Source organism: Enoplosus armatus, chromosome 4 (genome assembly GCF_043641665.1).
Source record: "Enoplosus armatus isolate fEnoArm2 chromosome 4, fEnoArm2.hap1, whole genome shotgun sequence".
Lineage (NCBI taxonomy): Eukaryota > Metazoa > Chordata > Actinopteri > Centrarchiformes > Enoplosidae > Enoplosus > Enoplosus armatus.
The window spans coordinates 17,136,104-17,155,000 of NC_092183.1; the positions used below are offsets into that span (position 1 = coordinate 17,136,104).

General features: G+C 41.2%; 2 protein-coding genes across 2 annotated transcripts in view; one reads left to right on the top strand and one right to left on the bottom strand.

Moving 5' to 3' along the window:
- Nucleotides 1-9,214, bottom strand: part of kiaa0825 (KIAA0825 ortholog) — a 105,901-nt gene extending 96,687 nt beyond the window's left edge. Inside the window, exons 1-4 of the mRNA XM_070904840.1 lie at nt 9,084-9,214; nt 1,886-2,054; nt 1,171-1,368; nt 332-517 (exon numbers count right to left, since the gene is read on the bottom strand). Of these exons, the coding sequence (XP_070760941.1) occupies nt 332-517; nt 1,171-1,368; nt 1,886-2,054; nt 9,084-9,214 (684 nt within the window). The remainder of the gene's footprint in view (nt 1-331; nt 518-1,170; nt 1,369-1,885; nt 2,055-9,083) is intronic.
- Nucleotides 9,215-13,592: 4,378 nt separating this feature from the next.
- The window catches only part of slf1 (SMC5-SMC6 complex localization factor 1), a 30,760-nt gene continuing 25,455 nt past the window's right edge, over nt 13,593-18,897 (top strand). Inside the window, exons 1-12 of the mRNA XM_070904976.1 lie at nt 13,593-13,619; nt 14,021-14,132; nt 14,764-14,842; nt 14,932-15,157; nt 15,798-15,951; nt 16,198-16,320; nt 16,470-16,535; nt 17,046-17,192; nt 17,400-17,569; nt 17,771-17,905; nt 18,198-18,351; nt 18,490-18,658. Coding sequence (XP_070761077.1) covers nt 14,022-14,132; nt 14,764-14,842; nt 14,932-15,157; nt 15,798-15,951; nt 16,198-16,320; nt 16,470-16,535; nt 17,046-17,192; nt 17,400-17,569; nt 17,771-17,905; nt 18,198-18,351; nt 18,490-18,658 — 1,534 coding nt within the window. The 5' untranslated portion in view covers nt 13,593-13,619; nt 14,021. The remainder of the gene's footprint in view (nt 13,620-14,020; nt 14,133-14,763; nt 14,843-14,931; nt 15,158-15,797; nt 15,952-16,197; nt 16,321-16,469; nt 16,536-17,045; nt 17,193-17,399; nt 17,570-17,770; nt 17,906-18,197; nt 18,352-18,489; nt 18,659-18,897) is intronic.

Consider the following 18,897-nt stretch of genomic DNA (forward strand, 5'->3'; position numbering starts at 1 on the left):
ATCTGCACAATTTGTACATACTTTATATTTTCCGTGTATATATTTATTTTTGTCCCCCATATTTTTTATATCTGTATTTATTATTTTTATATTGTTTTTCTTTTTTAAAAAAAATACTTCTAATTCTTATTGACAGAGTGCTTGTCCACGGTGTGTTTCTGCACCTTTCTGTCTTTGCTGCTGTGACTTGTAAATTTCCCCGCTGTGGGATTAATAAAGTGGAAGTCGAAGTCGAAGTCTAAATAGGCATTTTATTTGTACAGGGGAAAAAAGTCATTTTTGGGGATTTTTCACTATTTTTCATTATTGTATTTTCATTGTTTTACCGCACCTGGTAATGTGTGAACACCTCAGACTCAGGGTAAAGAAAGAACAGCTGCTGCAGACACTGGACTCGTTCAGGGACGGACAGAGTGGAAATATGTCTGGGTCTATGATGCTCTGGGCTGCGGGAAGACAGCCGGTCCAGCAGGTGGCGCCGCAGCTGAAGACGCACTTCATCCCACACCTCCTGGATCTTAAGGAAATAATAAAATGAAGTACAAGTCCAAAAATACACTGATACAAAAGCACATTGAGAGGATATCTGAATAGTAATCTTTTGCAGTGAACAGTGCCATTACTCAGGTATACAGCAAGTATAGCCTAAGCAGGTAAGATTATCTTTATTTTAGCATATACTCAACTGCTGTATTATACAGATTAAAGTATTATTAGATTAAAGGATAGGTTCAGATTGGGTTTTTTTTGTCTTAAAACAGACATGTCCATATGTATATTTAAAGCATCTTAAGTCACTTTAATCATTCAGTTCAGCTCAAAATTCCCAATTTTTGTGACTACCCCTCCACTGCATCTCAGCAAGGAAACACTTTCTGTGGAAACACAAAGAGGGAATTGTGTACAAAAAAGATTGTAACTTGTAAGATATTGACTTGATTTGACTAACTCACACTGCTGACACCTCATATTAGCTTCAGTTGAACCTTTGAATGCATTTTTACACAGAGAGAGTATGGAGAGGAGAAACAATTACCAGTAATGCTTTCAATATACACAACTGAGTATTGTTTTAAGACCAACAAAAATGTGAACCTATCATTTAAGTGATTCCTTCACTATTGAAATAGTCTAAGGAATCATTGAACTGAATATGAAATCCTACATTACCTCTAATGACGTGTCATCTCTGACTGTATGTACCAAGTGAATGGAGGAGGCAGTCAGTTGAGGATGAAGAGAGGAGGATGAGGAGGAGGAAGAAGAAGGGGTACAAGGAAAGCAGACACCACACTGGGCAGACACATTCAGCAGTAGTTGAAGTGTCACCTCTTCTTTCCCCTCCTCTTCAGACCTCAGGTACTGTTTCTGAGTGGAAAGGAGAGAGGGGGAATGGAGATGTTAATATCAACAGGAAGAAGAAAACTACCTGAAGTTAAGAGCTGTGGGCAATGCAGTAGGAATAGCTATTTCATTAGCCACATCACAACAGTGCCGAACTGACCTTCCAAGTCAGAATATGAATGGTCCTCATACAAAAGTTATGGAAATATTTTGTATCCAAATCCATTAACTAAGGACAGGGCTGTCTTCTCACATCTTAGGTCTTGTCTTGTTAATAAACTGTGCTGCTGATCAACAGATAAAATGTTAATAATGGAATGTCGGTGTAATTAAGTGGGAAATTGAAGATCCTCTACAATATCAATGCAGATTGATAGAATCATAATGATCGGTGTAACCAACATCAGTTATCAGCTTTCTAGATTTTTCTCATTTTAGAAAAAAAATGCTAGTTTAATTATCTGTGAGATATTTTGAATAAATAGTACTATTATTATTATCATGACCATCAGTCAGTGTCAACATCACCCTGATGTATTACCAAAGCTCTGAAGAAGTCCATGAGCTCTTGATGTCCTGTGGCAACAGGCCTGAAACTGTTGTGCGTTCTGATGTTGAACCACTGTAGGCACTCTGAGGGGCTCGGTGGACGCTCCCCTGTCCGGGAGTCCCCCATTTTGGCCTGGAGCTCCTTCAGCTGCTGTTCAATGCTGAGTGAAAGGGAGATACAGTACATTGTGTAAGTCTGAGGGCTGAGGATTATGAAACAGGCTACATTACCAAGCTCAGAGTACAACAGTAAAGCACTCAGCAATATAAATGTTAACTTGAGTGGGAAACATTTTACGTTTTTGTTGCTTATGTTTAACAACAACAGAAATGAGTAAAATATGCAGAAAGATGACATAAAATTTTGTTTCACAGTATTTCTTGATAAAAAATGGACTACTTGTATCTTGCGAATGGTTTGGATTAGAGCTGGTCCAGCTCATATTCTCCTATTTGTTTCCCAGCACACATCCAACATGTTAATGTAAACTCTTCCCTTACACAGTTGAATTGGACAAATGTTTGAATGTCAAGATCTGCTGTGACAGTGTCTTCATTTTGAAAGGAGACTGTCAAGAGATTAAATACACCCCAGTCATTCAGACACTGCTGCTGCACCACAAACACACAGATACAATACACACAACCAGCCGCATTACAGTCATACAAACACATAGACACCATATTGAAGATGCACACGGACCTAGACACCACATCACGTTTGGCTCTCCCTCACTCTCATTCAGTGTCCGTACCGTGAGAAGACAGATACAGAAGCGTCAACAGTAATGAACACAGACATCGATATATCAGTGTGTGAGTGTGTGCTAAGCATCTGGTGTGAAGCGGTGTTACAGGCATCGACAGGCATCTGAGACACACGCTTCTTGCCGTCTCACGTCTTACTCTTCCCCTCGGCACACACACACACACACACACACACACACACATGGAGCTCTTTTGATTTTCCGTTTCCTCTTTAATATGACAGATTAGAAATGACATCTTTGGGCTCGACATGTTTAGTCATTTCCATGCAAATCAATGCATATATATATGGCTATGTAAGGCAGTGTCTGGGTAAGTGTGTGTGTGTGTGTGTTATGTGTGTAGGCCTAGATACCTGCGTAATTAAAAATGCAATGGTGTTGTGAACGCTGCTACTGTGTTGAGGTGTGACTGTGTGTTTGTGGTAGTAAAAGGCTGAAATGATTAATCGGACAATTAAGAAAAGGAAATCAAGAAAATAAATAAATGGCATGACTGATAATCAAATAATCGTATACAGATTTTCTTTTTTGTTGTCAAACCATGATATCATTAATGTAAAACCTTTGTTTTATACATCACTTTGGTCTCGGTCTTTACAATGAGCACTTGACATGACATTAAGCATTTTATACGCTACATGATTAATCAAATATTCAATAAATAATCAATAGACAACGAGAATATTAATTAGTTGCAGACCTTCATATCTGTCTTCCAAACTTGTGTGTGTGAGTGTGTGTGTTAGCATACATGGTACAGAGCCAAGGTGCCATTTCCCCATCACACAGCTCATCCCCCTACCACAGGTCTATAAACTGCCTCCTGCCTGCTCCTGGGCCACGAACGCATCCAGATGTCTTACAATGGCAACACATTAAATAACCGTTCAATCCGACACACTTTCGTTTCAGAGCAGAAAAACGCAAGGGGATAAAATGTTATAGACTGTTACAAACCGTTATCCTCTAGGTTGAACATCGTTCTCTCTCTTTTTCACTATCTCTTCCTCTCTCTCTTCTTCTTCTTCTTCTTCTTCTTTAGGCAGACCAGATGATGCATCTCACTTTATTCTCCTGACACCAACTTGCTGACTGACAGAAACCTTGATTACAAAGTGGGTGTGTTTTCCGTGGGTTTGGAGTGATTTGATGCCAGGCAATATTTGTTACACAAGTGCAGTACTATCAAACCCTTCATTAAAGTAGGCCTTTCACCTTAGTCAGTGTGTGTGTGCCGGTGTGTGTGTGTGTATTACTATGCTTGTTCATGCTTTTTCTTGTATAATCATTGTATAGGAAAGATATCGCCTTAACTTGTGACACATGTGAGTGCAGCAACTTTTAACTATACTTGCTCAAAGCTCACTAGCTGTAAAACACAGCTACAGCAAGGTCAAAGCTTTTCCAGCATGGCTCAGGGTTGCTGATGGCACTGTGTGTAAAATGAATAGACACCACTTTAAACAACACAAAGGACAGATGCTGGTTTGTTTGTGCAACCTCTGACTTTGCTTTCTCTAAGGAGAATATAGCAATGACTTTCTGAGAAATGCAGTTCTGGATACAGTATACTTAAACTAACAACACTTTCCCTTTCCTTTTTAAAAAAAAAAATCACTCAGGGTAGGCAAACTATAAAGACAAGAAATATACATTTAAGACTAAATGTAAAGTAAGAAATGTTCTAAATGTCATTTTTAGCATAGCTTTCTGTCATTTGCCATGTCTTGCAATGAAACCTTGCTGTAGATCAAATGGCAGCACACAGCACTGTATGTGTGTTTATAGTACGTCATAAACATGGATGTTCGTTCTGGGCTCCACCCCAGGACTTCACATAGACAGCAGGTTTCAAATGGGCTTCCATCTGTAGCTCAATTTTCACCAACTCTCTGAAGTTCATTAAAAACAGAAAACGTTAGAAGACTACACTGTGGATAGGAACTGGGTGGCTTTTCTCTTGTTACTCAGTTTTATAATGGAATTGAGGCCGGATTAAGCTTCCAAGGACATCCACCTTGATAGACTGGGAAGTGTTAGAGCAGTCGCGGACACTCAATTTTGCCACATGTGGACACGACAGAAAGAGATTGTTGACTTGAAACCCATATGAAGCCATAGACTGAGACAGGAAGGAGAATGGCTTTTAAGCTTCATACTCTTTCTCTAGCTCCACTCGCCATCTTCTCACTCTTGCCTTCACTCAACAAAACAATGTACTCTAATGGCTACAGCAACAGCACTTGCCTCTACAGATACATTTTCAAGCCTTGCCTCCACAGTTTCTCTCTCTCTCTATTCCCCTTCTTTCTTTTCTTTTACCTGAAAACTCTTACTTTCCTAATTTTCTTTTCTTTACTCTCGCCTTTCAATTACCCCTCCTTAGGGCCTTGTGCTGTAAGTTATAAAGTCAATGTGGATGGTCTGTGTCAAGAAGTCCATCCAGCTCTCTACAATGTTGCGACCTTTTGCCCGCCAGAGTAAAAGCTACCTGCAGCCTAATCAACTTGGCAGGATTAGCTCTGAACCTGATGACTTCCACTGCCAGCAGCTCAGACGCCGAGGAAAGAGACAGAAAGAGAATGAGAGAAGAGGAAGGTAAAAATGGGTAGAAAACAGGGGAGTCACAGAAAATAAAACCATTCAACTTTCTGAGTAAAGACGACAATGGACAAACCTGTAATGGCAAAAATGTCGGAGCAGAACTCAACAAAAGACCCGGAGAATGAGAAAAGAGGCAGAGGAAACTAGGAGGAAAGGATTCTTTAGGCCTCTTGACAAACATGTCAATCATCTTACCCTAACTGACACACACACACACACACTTGCACTTTCACTGCTGAAGTGAAATCTAATTGTTTTTCAGACCGGTCTAGCTTGACAGTCGACACCGCAACCACGCTCCCCCAACCTTCACCACCGAGAGAGAAAGGGAACAACCGGAGGTCTTTTATTAGATATGATGGCACATTTCACAGCTCCCTGACTTACAGAAACCCAATCCCGCGATTAGTCAGCGCTTTGACGTTATCTTAAGTTCCTTGTCAGAATTAATTTAGTGTGGGTGGGCTGCTGTGGGGCTGTCTGTCTGTCGCGCTCCGCTCCCCTCCGCTCTCCTACAGGAGGTGGGGGGTTGGAGGCAACAGGGGCAGGAAGATCCCTTTCAAATAAGCCCCAGCTCCAGTCAGTGCCAAACCAGCCGCCTGAGAACTAAATATCTCCTCCATCAAAGGGCCCCATTCTGCGAGGGGAAAAGGAGTGAATGGGCTTGAATGAACAGGCTGAAAACAGATCCTGTCCTGGCCCAGCCTGTCGCCCACTTAGTGCCCTCAGCCCCCTAGCCCAGCCAATGATACCGGAGAACCGATACAGCTGATATACTAACTTAACACACGTGTCACGCACAGCTAAACACAAAATCAACTACACACCGCAAGGACTACAGATCTGTATTTATGTTCATTGAAAAGGAACCTTGCACGCTATTTTACTGTGGCAGGCTTTCAACTCCTCCTGCTTGCACACATACGCAAAATCCTGATTATCAGAAGCACTTACACACACACAGAGAATCAAATTTAAAAGTATTGATATTGTACCCTGATCAAGATTGGCAGGCGACGAGTAAGAGCCATTTGCCTAGCCAGTGTGAAACTAGAGGCCTGTCTGCAGGTATCCAGGCCTCTGCTGACACTTCATTAGAGGTCTTTTCCTGGTGGCCCACCACTCCCCGGCCCCATTCCCCACCCAACCCTGCACTGCACCACTGTCCCAACTGATGAAAACTGATGGATTACAGCATTTCAATTTGGGGGAGCCAGCTCCGTTGTCAGACTATCTTAATCTCCTGCAATTAGGGAGCAGCTCTTAAGCAAATCTCTGACATCTGAGAACTGGAAGCAGGCCAGTCACTTTGACCCATAAACAGGTAGAAGTCCTTCACGGGTGTGGGCAGCTCTGTTTTCTCCATCTCTCGGCTTCCCTTTCCTCTCCTCCACTTCCGTAATTTGTCCCAGACACTGATAAGTCAATTAGGCAGCAGGTGAATGAGTGGTGGATGTGTGTGTGGGTGTGTATATGTCTGCAGCCCACCCTAGTTGAGGCAAAAGAGAGGCCTTGCAAGATTTTGTTTGCCTGGATATGTCCCGACAGTAAAAGGGCTGTCCTGAAGTAGTCTGGGAGGAAGTTAGTTGCAGCCTGACAGAGACATTGACCAGTGGTCCCCCACGGCGAGAGGAGGATTGCCTTATTTTTAGCCCCATTCTCCATTATCTGGATGCTTTGTTCTCATAATGGTTATCCCTCTCCCATCTGCAGGAACACAAAATAACCCTTTAATGCTTAGAAAGCAGAAAAATGGCCCGGCCTTCGGTAATAAGCCTTGAATTACCTACCCAAGGGTTTTCGTTTCAAGATGTGGAATCTTCAATTATTATGTTCCCATTTAGAAAGAGGAAGGAAAGAAAGAGAGAGAAGGGGAGGGAGACACAGAGAGAGAATGACGAAGGGATGAGTCCCAGACACTAATGGTGCCAGAGTGAGGCTTTGTTCACTTGCTACATTTAGCCTGTCCTTCATCATCTGCCCTCAGCCTCACAACGCCACAAACGATAAAAGACCTGAAATATAGATTTCTCTTTTTCTTCTCTCCCGCCATGTCTGTCTCTTTATCAATCTATTTGTGCTCTCCAACTATCCCTATCAACTATCGTCCACCATCATTGACAGGCGTCTATATTTCAGTCTTCAATGACACAGGGGGGGAAAAATTGTAATTTAAGTTGCTACACTGCATTTTCTTCCATAACACATGATGACAAGATCGTTCCAGTAATTAATAAAATTAAACCGCTGTTTATGATTTCAAAAAACCTGACCCTAAATGTTGGGAACATTGTAAGATAATTCCTACAGTTTGATCATGGCCCCTTTATGAATCACATAGAGAAGTACAATGTAACCATAAACCATTTCATTTCAATGAAAGCGATCAACAATATTAAATAAATATTAAATATTACATAGAACCAAATAACATTTTAAGAGAAATCAGGTTAAGACTGAATCAGACAACATGTTACCTACACTGCAATAAAGTGGTTCGTCTAAAACCCATTGTTACCTGCTGGTCAGATTTCCCCCTATGTGTTACCATATGTTTGAAGGATTGAATTTCTTCAGTGTATGAGTTATTTACTGTTAATGACTGCAGAATGGGGAGTTTTTTTTATTATTTGTGTATTCATGACTGCACAGTGATAGACAGTCATTGTCAGCTCACATTGTTTTCCTATTGTGCCAATGCGTCTGAATTTTACCAACAGACTGCTCTGTTTACTAAACTTTACATACAAGAACATCTTTACTTTCATGCCTCCGCACTTCTGCCACAGTGATACTGCCTGTCTAAAGTCTTTGTACTGCATATTAAGTAATTGCACGCAGAAAAAACTGATTTCTGATAGTTGTGTCAACCAGATTTCTCTTAATCCTTTTACTCCAACTAAGGAAATCAGACATAACTGAAATTAGGGATTTCTCTCTGTTAAATGAAAAGTGTTCATGAAGCTTCAATGTGATGATGTTTTTGATAACAGCGATTTTCAGAGGTAAGGACCTCTACCATTCACTCTTCCAACGAGTCTGCAATATGTATTTTTAAAAAACACTGATGAAGTAACTCTCAGCTTGACCAGATAAAATGTGGCAGGTAAATTGAACATCTTCATTCAGGAAAGCATGATTAAACTTTGTGGAGAGAGAAGGAGAAATATAGAGTGGCAGAGAGAGAGAAACAGGAAGTAAAACAGACCAACAAAAATATGGATGCCGTCTTTCAGTTTTTAATCAAGATTTCATATTTCTACCTCTGGAACGCTGCTGGTACTGCTGCCATTGTAAACAATATTACAGGTGTTTTTTTAAGTCTGTCAGTCATGCAGGTTGCTCCTCTCTTTAAAACTATTCCTTCTAGTGTCTGCGCACAGTCAGCATAAACAAATACCAGAGCTTGTTTTCCCACCTTCAGAGTAAGCCATTTTTGCCCATAATCTTTGTACAGTATGAACAACAACTTCCACAGATGTGATTATTTTCTGATTTCTTATATTGAATTTTGCATTATATTGCACTCCACGTCCTGTCATCCACCTGAGATATACATAAAGAAATGGAAGGCCTCACCAGGAAATAATCCCTCAAAAACAGGCTGCTTTAAAAACGTTACTGTCTTCTAATTTGGGGTGTCTTTGTCAGCTGGGACAGTACTGGCTTTGACATCATGAAAAGTGATTGGGGGACATGTGAAATTCAATGAAAAGGGGTAAAACTCTAAATGACAGAACTATTCTAATTTAAGGTAAAAAAAAAAAAAAGATCAAGAGGGCATTTTAAGTCAGTGCTTTTGCTACTCTAACTGACCTGTTGGCATTGAGATTGAGTTTCTCCTCTGTGTCTTTTAGGAGCTGTTCAAAGTCCAGCTCACTGGAAACCCCTGGAACCAGCAGCTCCACAAAGGCATGGTCCTCAGGAAAATCCCCCGGCCACTCCATACTGCTCTGCAGGGAAAAGGAGAGAGACAGAGAGAGGCAACTTTACCGTATACCATTAGAAACACTACATCTGACGTGTACCAGTTCATAAAACAAAATAATGAGAAAGACAGCACCGGTGTCAGGAATAAATCAGCAATTTAGGCTGACCACCACAGCTGTCTGTCAAGAAACCCACATTCACTTTCTGTACACACACACACACAGTCATGTGGTCTATAATAATTAGAAATTTCCTCAAACAGGAGTCTTATTAGGAGGCACAAATCAATTGCACCTGAAACATCTTTAAAAAAGGAAGCTTATTATTAACAAAAAAAACGTTTCCTCCAGTTCCCCTCCTCTTTCCTCAGAAAATCATTTGGAGTAGAAGGACCCTGATCAAAATGCATTGCCTCAGCCTCTAACCATTTCCACCTACACACTACAGTGAGTTAACACAGCAAAAAAAAAAATAGACCAAATAAATAAACAATGAGGTGAGATGCTCTTCAGTCAAGGCTTTAAATAAACAACTCATCTCCTTACGTCTCCGCCTGAGCTGAAGGCCGCCTCCCTACCCTGTGGTGCTTAACGCTCATGCTAACAGCCAATCCCACGCTGGTGCCGCGTTGCTGGGTCTCATATCAACATTGTCATCAACGTGAGTCAAGTGGAAGGTAATGGAGAGTGTCTGTGTCAATTTGGCTTTCTCACACTCCGCCTCTCGCCCCTTTTCTCGTCATCTGCTCTGATTTTAATAATCCCTGTCAAACTCCAAACAGCTCCCCGCACTCCGCTCGGCTTCTTCGCTGCTGCATACAGTCTATGCCAGTCTCCCTGACAGGGCAGACAGGAAGCTCAACATTCATTTAGCCTGCACAAAGGGAGGCCTGTCCAGCTGGACAAATATTATTTTCCTCCGCTGACAGCCTCACCAGTTAAGCTTGTCCTTTATTATTTCTCCCTCTCTTCTTCTCTCTTACTGTTTCCCCTCATCATCACGCTCCCTCTGCGCCACTGTCTGAGAAAGGGTCTATACGCAGACATTGCTGAAAGGGTAGAAGATTTTAAATCCATGGATTAGGAACTCAACATTGTAATTATATGTGCTGAGCCAGACAGTGTATGTGCACTTAATTTTGAATAGTGAGTGTTTATATGTGTGCTGTCTACAACACCATACTTCTCTTTATGTGTATGAAAGACAGACAAACAGATGGACAGAAGGTCTGAATGTGTATACTGTATGTCTGCTGGGTGTCTACCTCCTGGTCTGCCAACATATCATCTGTTATCTTAAGCATGAGTGTGTACATGTAAGTGCGTGTGTGTGTGTGTGTCAGGATTCTCCAAGCAGCACACAGGGCCTCATTAGTACTAGACTTTAAATCATCTGGTCTCCATTGTCTTGTCATTAGCTCTTTACAAAGCAGATGTTGGAGGAGCCCCTGTGTGTTTCACAGTGTTGCAACAGGGACAACTGGGCCAGGCGCTAAGACGCTGCCTGCCTGAGACATCGACTCCACAGCTATTAGAACAGGGGAAGAAACACAGTCACACACACACACACACACACACACACACACACACACACACACACACACATCACTCTCCTATCTCTCTTGCTACTGCCTGTCTACCCCAGCTAGGCTAACACACAGGCCCATTTACAGTAATGAGTTTGTCCTGAAATATTTAGCAGCATGTCCCCCAGGCCGCCGCTTTAAAGCCGCTTAGAGCATGTCAAGTTAAAGTCAACATTATTTTAAAGGGGGTACCTAACAGTCTGCTGTAAAGGAAACATAATAAATTAAATGGGTTCATATTCTGAGATCACAATACTGCTCAAAACTACCTCATGCATGCCCAGGGGGAGCATGGCTTCACTGTTACCATGTGGTCCTGCTGCACTGTTATCCTTTTGACTGATTTTCTTCTTTAGAATAAGTCCTGTCTGCTTTGTGATGGTTATCTGATAGCCTCATCAGATTTGATGCAGTGATATTTCTGCTCAATTTAGGAAGCACTAATCTTGTTAAAATATATTGGTCACTTTTTGTCTTTACCACAGGGAAATATGTGGACATAATATCTTAGAATATGTTGTGTAATATGTTGTGTGACTGTTCAAAAATTGTGGTGCAACAATTTGGCATCATCATAACAAATGCCTGTGTGATTAGCCTACACTGAGGGAATGAATAATACATGACTTAATCCTGATATTACTGTACTTGTCATTGCTGTTTTCTTTTGTCAGTATTAAAGTACCTGAGCAATGAGTCAATTACAACTGTTGAAAAACAAGACGATATTGTCATTCTGAAGCAGTTTATATTGTGTAGCTTACTGCATCCCAACTGTCATGATTTCAGTAAACTTAAATACTCCTATCCTAAACATGCATTCACTGTAGGAGAAACAACCACATAAACATAAAGGTTGCATGGTTGTATTTGATAACTGCACAGGTGACGAAAAATCTGTCAGGCACAAAGTAAATCTATCCATACTGTACATCGTAAACTACAATGATACATAGTGCTCAATAGGGCTGGACCTAACAATTATTTGCATTACCAATAAATTGTCAGATGATAGTGGAAAATATCCATCCCTATTTACCAGACCCTTGAGTGAAATCATCTAACTTCTTGTTTTGTCCGTCCAACGGTCTAAAACCCAAAGGAATTAAATTTACAATAATACAGTATAAAACGCATGAAAGCAGAAAATCATCACATTTGAGAAGCTGGAGCCAGACTTTTATGATTCTTCGATGAATGATTAATCTATTAATTTTAGTATTAGGGCTTAAAAATGTATTCTATTATTATTTGATTCTCCTTTGAGTCTTATAACATTATTAACCACAGATATACCGTATGTTGATAGATGTAAGCAACACATCACTGAGAGTTCAGCAGTTGACTTTTACTTGCTTTTGTGACCTGATATAGTGAGACCTTCTAGATCGGGTTTTTGATTAACTGGTTAATCATTTCATCCATCCAGCGTCAGAAAACAGTAAAAACAAATGCTCATTATAATCTCTGAGAACCTGAATTCAGCCTAAAACCAAATGTGAATATTAGTATTTTTGTTTCAAGTACGACTTAAATGATGAATCAATTAATGATTAACTGATTATCGAAGTTGGTGTTGATTATTAATTATAGACGAATTATTTCTGTACTAGAGCTTGATAATATTTCATGCTACAGCCTTTTCAAGTATATTCTGGTGTTAACCATAACCAGACAGTGTGTAGATGTAGAGAGAGACCTTGGACTGGAAATGAAGAGCTACTGTCCTGCTGCTCGTGGTGTTTGGCCATGTGACCAGACACGTGCAGAGCTTTTAGATCACAGCAGCGAGTCTCTGCATCGCAAAGACGATTTTGACAGGTTATCTGTATCTGTGGTGGATTCACATGGCAGCTGTGTAACATACACATCTGCAATGATTTGGTGTTACTTTACATTGTGTCATTTGTGTATCTTACCTTCAACAAGCTCCTTTAAATTCGTCTGTCGATTACATGTTAATCCATGACAGGTGGGGAAAATATGACCAGCGTCATTTGCAGCCACTTATTGCTAACATTTGTCTACAAAGATCATTTGTAGCTATAACAAAACGGGAAACCAAGACAATTTAAGAGCAAACATGCCCCCACGTAACGTTAATATAATTAAATTACTGTGATGGACAGCTTATCAGCCGGTCACCGGACCGTTAGCTGAACACTGCTGAGCAGTTTTTGTAAACAGCCGCACTGTTTCACAAGCAGCATCTCTGTTACAAAAAACACGTGTCATTGTTATCGATCGATCAAATAATCCCGTTAATCAATCAGTGCTGTACGACATCCAGTTATTTTGGTTATTTCCGGGGACAGCAAAGCGTCCGTGACAACAACCTGGAAGTATCTCGATGAAAACTTCCGCTCGATGGAACATTCCAACTGTCAGACCAAATGGGGGGGGGGTTGCTCTAAAGTGACGGAAATATATGTGAGGTTTTCTAATAGTCGATCACATTTTATACGACGCAACATTTTTAACCCGTCTTACGTCTTTCACATCGAAGATACACTCGTTTAAACGTTGCTAATACGTATACAACATATTACTACATGGAAAATCTCCCGTCTTCAAAATAGTAAGCTACGCCGTGAAGCTGTAAACTCGTGGGAATTGGGCGGTGAACTCAGGAAAGGATCCAACACATATCGACCGTTTATTACCTCTAATGAGTAAAGTCGCCATGTATGTCCGTTAGCGAAGTTGAACATTTAGTTTGAAGGATCAGCCAAACACTGATACAAAACACTGCTCACGTTACTGGATCAGTGTCAGAGTTTTGGCGCGCCTGTACGTAACTGGGAGGACACAGAGTCATCACTGGTGGTATGAGAAAGGTACCTGTAGGTCAGCTGTGTTTAAGACAACTGGAAATTAAACAAGAACCAACGCAGATTTTTGGTAGTGTGAGACTGTGAAGGTCTAAGGTTGTTAAAAGCAATTAATATGGCAGAACGTTTTAGTCCCACAATGTTTTTGTTTGCATTCAGATAAATTGGCCCCAAACTGTGTAATGAACTGGCTGAGTCTGATGAACTCCCCAAACATATCATTACGTGTCAATATGTGTAGTAGTTCCTGTTTTTCCAATACTGTTAACTTGTAGTGAAAGCAATCCAAGTCAAGTAGTCAAACAAGAATTGCAGGATGACTTTCTCCTGTGAGTGGAACAAGCTTACTTAGCATATAATTCACATCATAAAGACTCATTTTGTCTGTTCTTCATTTTCCCTATCAGGATGGCGAGCTACACGCATGTTTTCCAGATCTCTGGGATCAAGATCCGTGACAAGAAGAGAGTTTTGGTCCAGGGAATCAAGCAGCTGGGTGGAAAATACATAGGTGGCTCAGTGAGTAGCCAAATAGGCCTGCGACTTCTGATTAACTTCCTTTCTTCTGATGTACCTAATGATTATTCAGTCTATGAGATGTAAAACAATCCCCCCCCCCCCCCCCCCCCCCCGCACATATACACACACACCTTAAGCAGAGCAAACAGTTCCTCTTTCTATCAATGTACATAGCTCCTGTTAGGTAGAGGTGTTCACACAGACTACTACAACAACTTGTATGATAGTTATATGTGATTTATTACCTACTGATGTGGTCATCTTTTTCTAATGTGTTATCGCACATTGTTAATCCATTAATGTATATACAGTAAAGTTTTGAATTGCAATTTTGTTCTCACAGGTGGGATTGGGAGACAATTTGATATTATTATTTATAACCTTGTGTTGTGATGATCACATTGTGTTATTTTGTACAAGAACATAAGTGTTTCTTTTACACATGTGAAGAGTTTTGCTTTATGGAACACATAACGGTTGAACAGAGTTCTTTGCAATTAACATCAGCTGGAATATTTTGATTTTGATTTTCACCATATCATCCAGCCCCACCCACAGGAGTATCTTCTAACATATGAAAACCCAGGTCTGGTTGAATGCCATTTACTATTGTGTGTGTTACATCCTCTAGGTCTACCAGCACGCCAGCACCCATCTCATAATCCCTCAGATTTTGTCAAGCGAGAAGTTTTTGGCAGCCTGTGCTGCAGGTCAGTCATGATGATGATTATAATGATGATGATGGATGTTTCATATCTGATCACCCTGACTGACACAACACCCCCCCTCCCTCCACCAGGAAAGTGGGTTGTGACTCCAAACTATGTCTTGGACAGTGTTAAGAATGGATCCTGGCTCGCAGAGGGACCCTATGAACTTACCATTTCCACAGGTGCCACGTCTGCCTTCTACCCTGTCAGGCAGTGGAGGGAGAAGGTGGCCAGTGGGCAGGTAACAGGTGCCTTCCAGGGCTGGAGAGTTCTCCTCATGGTCCAAGAGCCCACCCGCAGGGCCATGTTCAAACGGTGAGGCGTCACACAAAAATACTTTGATCACCAATCACAGCAATCCTCCATGTGTGAATAAGCTGTTATTGCTATTATTAATCTCAACTATTATTACAGATGTAACTACTATTATCAGTCATATTTCCATTATTATTATAATTATAGCGGCTATTTCTACTGCTAGTGCTGCCATACATCTCTGCCTGTCTGCTTGTCTGCCTGTCTGTCTGCCCGTCTGTCTGCCTGTCTGTCTGTCTGTCGGTCGGTCTGTCTCTGTCTCTCCCCCACTCTCTTTCTCCCTTCCTCTCTATGTCTCTCTCTCTCTCTCTCTCCCTCTCTCTCTCTCTCTCTCAAACCCAACCGGTCAAAGCAGATGATCGCCCACATAGAGTCTGGTTCTGCTCGAGGTTTCTGCCTCTTAAAAGGAAGTTTTTCCTTGCCACTGTCGCCAAAGTGCTTGCTCATGGTGGGAACTGTTGGGTCTCTGTAATAACATTATAAAGAGTCGGTCTAGACCTGCTCTATTTGTAAAGTGTCATGAGATGACTTTTGTTGTGATTTGGCGCTATATAAATTGAATTGAATTGAATTGCATTGAATTGAATTGAATTGAATTCAATGTTTGATACTAAATGAATCATACTTTAATCTTTCCCAGGCTCCTTAAAGCAGGCAGGGCCAAAGTATACCGCTGCCCTCCTCCCTCTCATGCCTCTGTCACTCATGTCATGGCTAAACCCATCACAGAGGACTCAAAATCCCAAAATGCTCCTTGCTACCCTGTAAGCTGCATTGTCCAGCACCTCTTTGGGGTAAGTCATACTAATTTATGTAAAAGACCTGGTCTTAATTGATTATCAGGCTTCATCATGTTATTCTCATTTCATGTTACCATTTCATTTTTAATATTATATGTGGTCTTTAGGCTTTTATTTTGCTTCTGATTGGTTGCTCAAACCTGTTACTTTAACAATTTATATTAAAGCTTTTAAATGTGGGAATAGTGGCGTGAAAATGTTGAAAAGTCTAAAACTGTCTGCCTTTTTGTTCTTTTGCAGAGCAATTGTTCGGATATGTTCAACATATCAGATGATTATCCAGCAGGGACGAAGAAGCCCAGTTTTGTTGATGTTGACTCTAAGCTGGAGACAGAGCTCAGGGACTATGTCACCAAACAGGAGGTGTGTGTGAAAGCATGTTGCAGAGAAGCACTGAAGTTTCTAGTCATCGTTGGATAAGCTCTTAGTTCGTCTACATTTTGTTCACTTGAATGAACTTCCTTGGCTGCGCTGAAAGTATTTGACATTGTTAATGGGGTCTTTTGCTATAGGGCCGGCCAAGACTGTGCTTCCTTGAATTTCTGGATTACCATGACCCATACCGTCCACAGTCCCAGGTAGATATGCGTACTTACCCATCCCACCCCTCATCACTACCATACATCTCTAAAATAAGTATGGGTTTCATCAAGAAGATCAGGTCATTCAATTTCCTTTATGTCATACATTTCAATGGAAAGTGACATCTAGACCAAGGGCGCATCATACTCAGGTCACTGATTTAACCACCGCTGTCAGCTGATCTGAGAATTTTGATTGGCAGGCCTATTAACAATATTCTCCACTGTCCTGTCCATACCTTACCCAAGTGGATCTCCACCCGATTGCTGTTAAAAGTGCTCGTGTATTTTCATTCTGTACTTTCTGAATCCATATGCTGTTTGCCCATAACAGACAGTCAGAAATGACCCCCAGGAACTTTTGATGCTCATTCACTTCCTATTTCCATTACCCTTCTGCCCTCGCTTTCTTTCTCCTCTTTCGCCCGTCCTTCTCTTTGACTGCAATGTTTTCTCCTCCTCTCCATATACCTCTTACGTTTCATCATTGTTCTTTTATTCCTCCAGGCAACAGAAACAGACTTCAGCAATGTAGGTACTATGATAGAGTGTGGACTCTTCATTGAAGCCTTGGACTCAATCAGAAGTGCTGTGTTCCCAGGGCTGCTCCCACCAGCGCCATACTTGGTCTCCCTCTTAGAATACGCACAGCAGGTAGGACCAGAATTACCAGACTGTAAAAAGTCCCACCTGCTGCTGCATGAGCCTCTGGGGCTGCATGAAAATTACATTACATTCATTACATTTTCAGAACTTAGCTTCTTCTGCTTTGGCATTTTTTGGATGACTGTCATTGGACTAAACCGTAATTTGACATTCTGTCTGTACATCCAAATATATTATCTGTTCACTGTGTCACAGGGTAACGCCACATCTGTCTTCCTGAGAAACTTCCAGCAAGTCATGTGTAACCTGCTCGTAACCAACCCTCCCTGGCTGGCTCCCAGCACAGTGAAAAAATATTTTACCCAGGTGTTGCAGTGTCCTCGGTGTAAGACGGGCTTGTGGCCTTTTCTCGAGACAGCCATCAGGTAAACCAGATGTCACGAGATCTCTTGTCACATTATTACACACATATACACTTTTAATTGCACTTTGAACGTTGGAAATGGAAACAGATACTCCTCTTTTCCATTAAAAGTAACTACACTATGAAATTAACAATCACTCTTGACTCTTGAAATAATTTTCTCATATATTTACTGTTTCTCTATATGTGTGTATTCCTTCAGTTACTGCCTATCCAGTGAGGCCACTTGTCACCCGCTCCCTGGACCTGCCCTGCCAACACTGTTACATTTCCACAGTGACCTCCTGGCGTTTTTCCTCAAGCTCTTCCAGGGGGAACTCCACTCTGTCTCTACTAGGTAACAACTTGCATATATACAGTGTGGGAGGAAGAGCTGTCCCTTGTTGTGTGTTTTAAAACTAAATGAAACTAGATGAATAATACTTTTCAGTTTGCGATTGTCTGTATTTATTCGAAAAGCCTTAAATATCAATTATTTGCTGATACCTACTAACCCTCATGCAATATTGACTACAAATTTCATTACATTTCATTTATGTCGCTGTTTTTATTCTTAGAATAAATGATTTTACTAGGGACATTAGATGGTCTATTCTTCATTCAGTCACCCCTGCCTTTCTCTGGCTCAGGGATTTTGTGTTGTCTGAGGGAACAGGAGTCTCTCAGGCTTCAGCTTCAGGATCTTTGCTGTATGGAACCTTCTGGACTGTGTGGGAGCGCTCCACGCTGTTGTCCCGAGCTGTGAAACAACTAACCCAGCTCTTGGTACAAGCTGCCAGTGAGGTAAATAGAGTGGAACTTATACATCGTTATTCTCATTGGATGGTGTGTTACATTGCCCCAACAAAAGTGCCAGTTGGGTCAGAAAAACAAAGTTACTCCTACTCTTGCTTCCACACTGTAATGTTGTCTCCACCTAAGGACTACGCTGAGAGGGATAAGAAGCAGAAGCTGCATTTGGGGGACACTCTGCTGGACCTCCTGTCTGTGTTGGTGGAGTTCTGGTGTCAGCAGCACTTCAAATTGAACCAGAACCTGGTGGAAAAGGGCCTAAAAGACCTAGCAGAGCACTTTGCTGTTATCAGCCAGGGTATGGAATAAAAATAGAAATAATGTCAAGAAGAATATCTGTTTTCACTTCCCCCAAAAGTTCTGCTGTGGTATGTCTTGTGTGAGTGTGTTGTGTAAATGTTGGCCTTAGGCTCATAGCTCTGCCTTTTTTAATTTCATTTTGTGTGCGTGAGTTTCAATCACAAACACACCAATACTGTAGTACAAATGTTACTTTTCAGCTGCTACTGATTTTTGTAATACTGCACCAGAAAATAC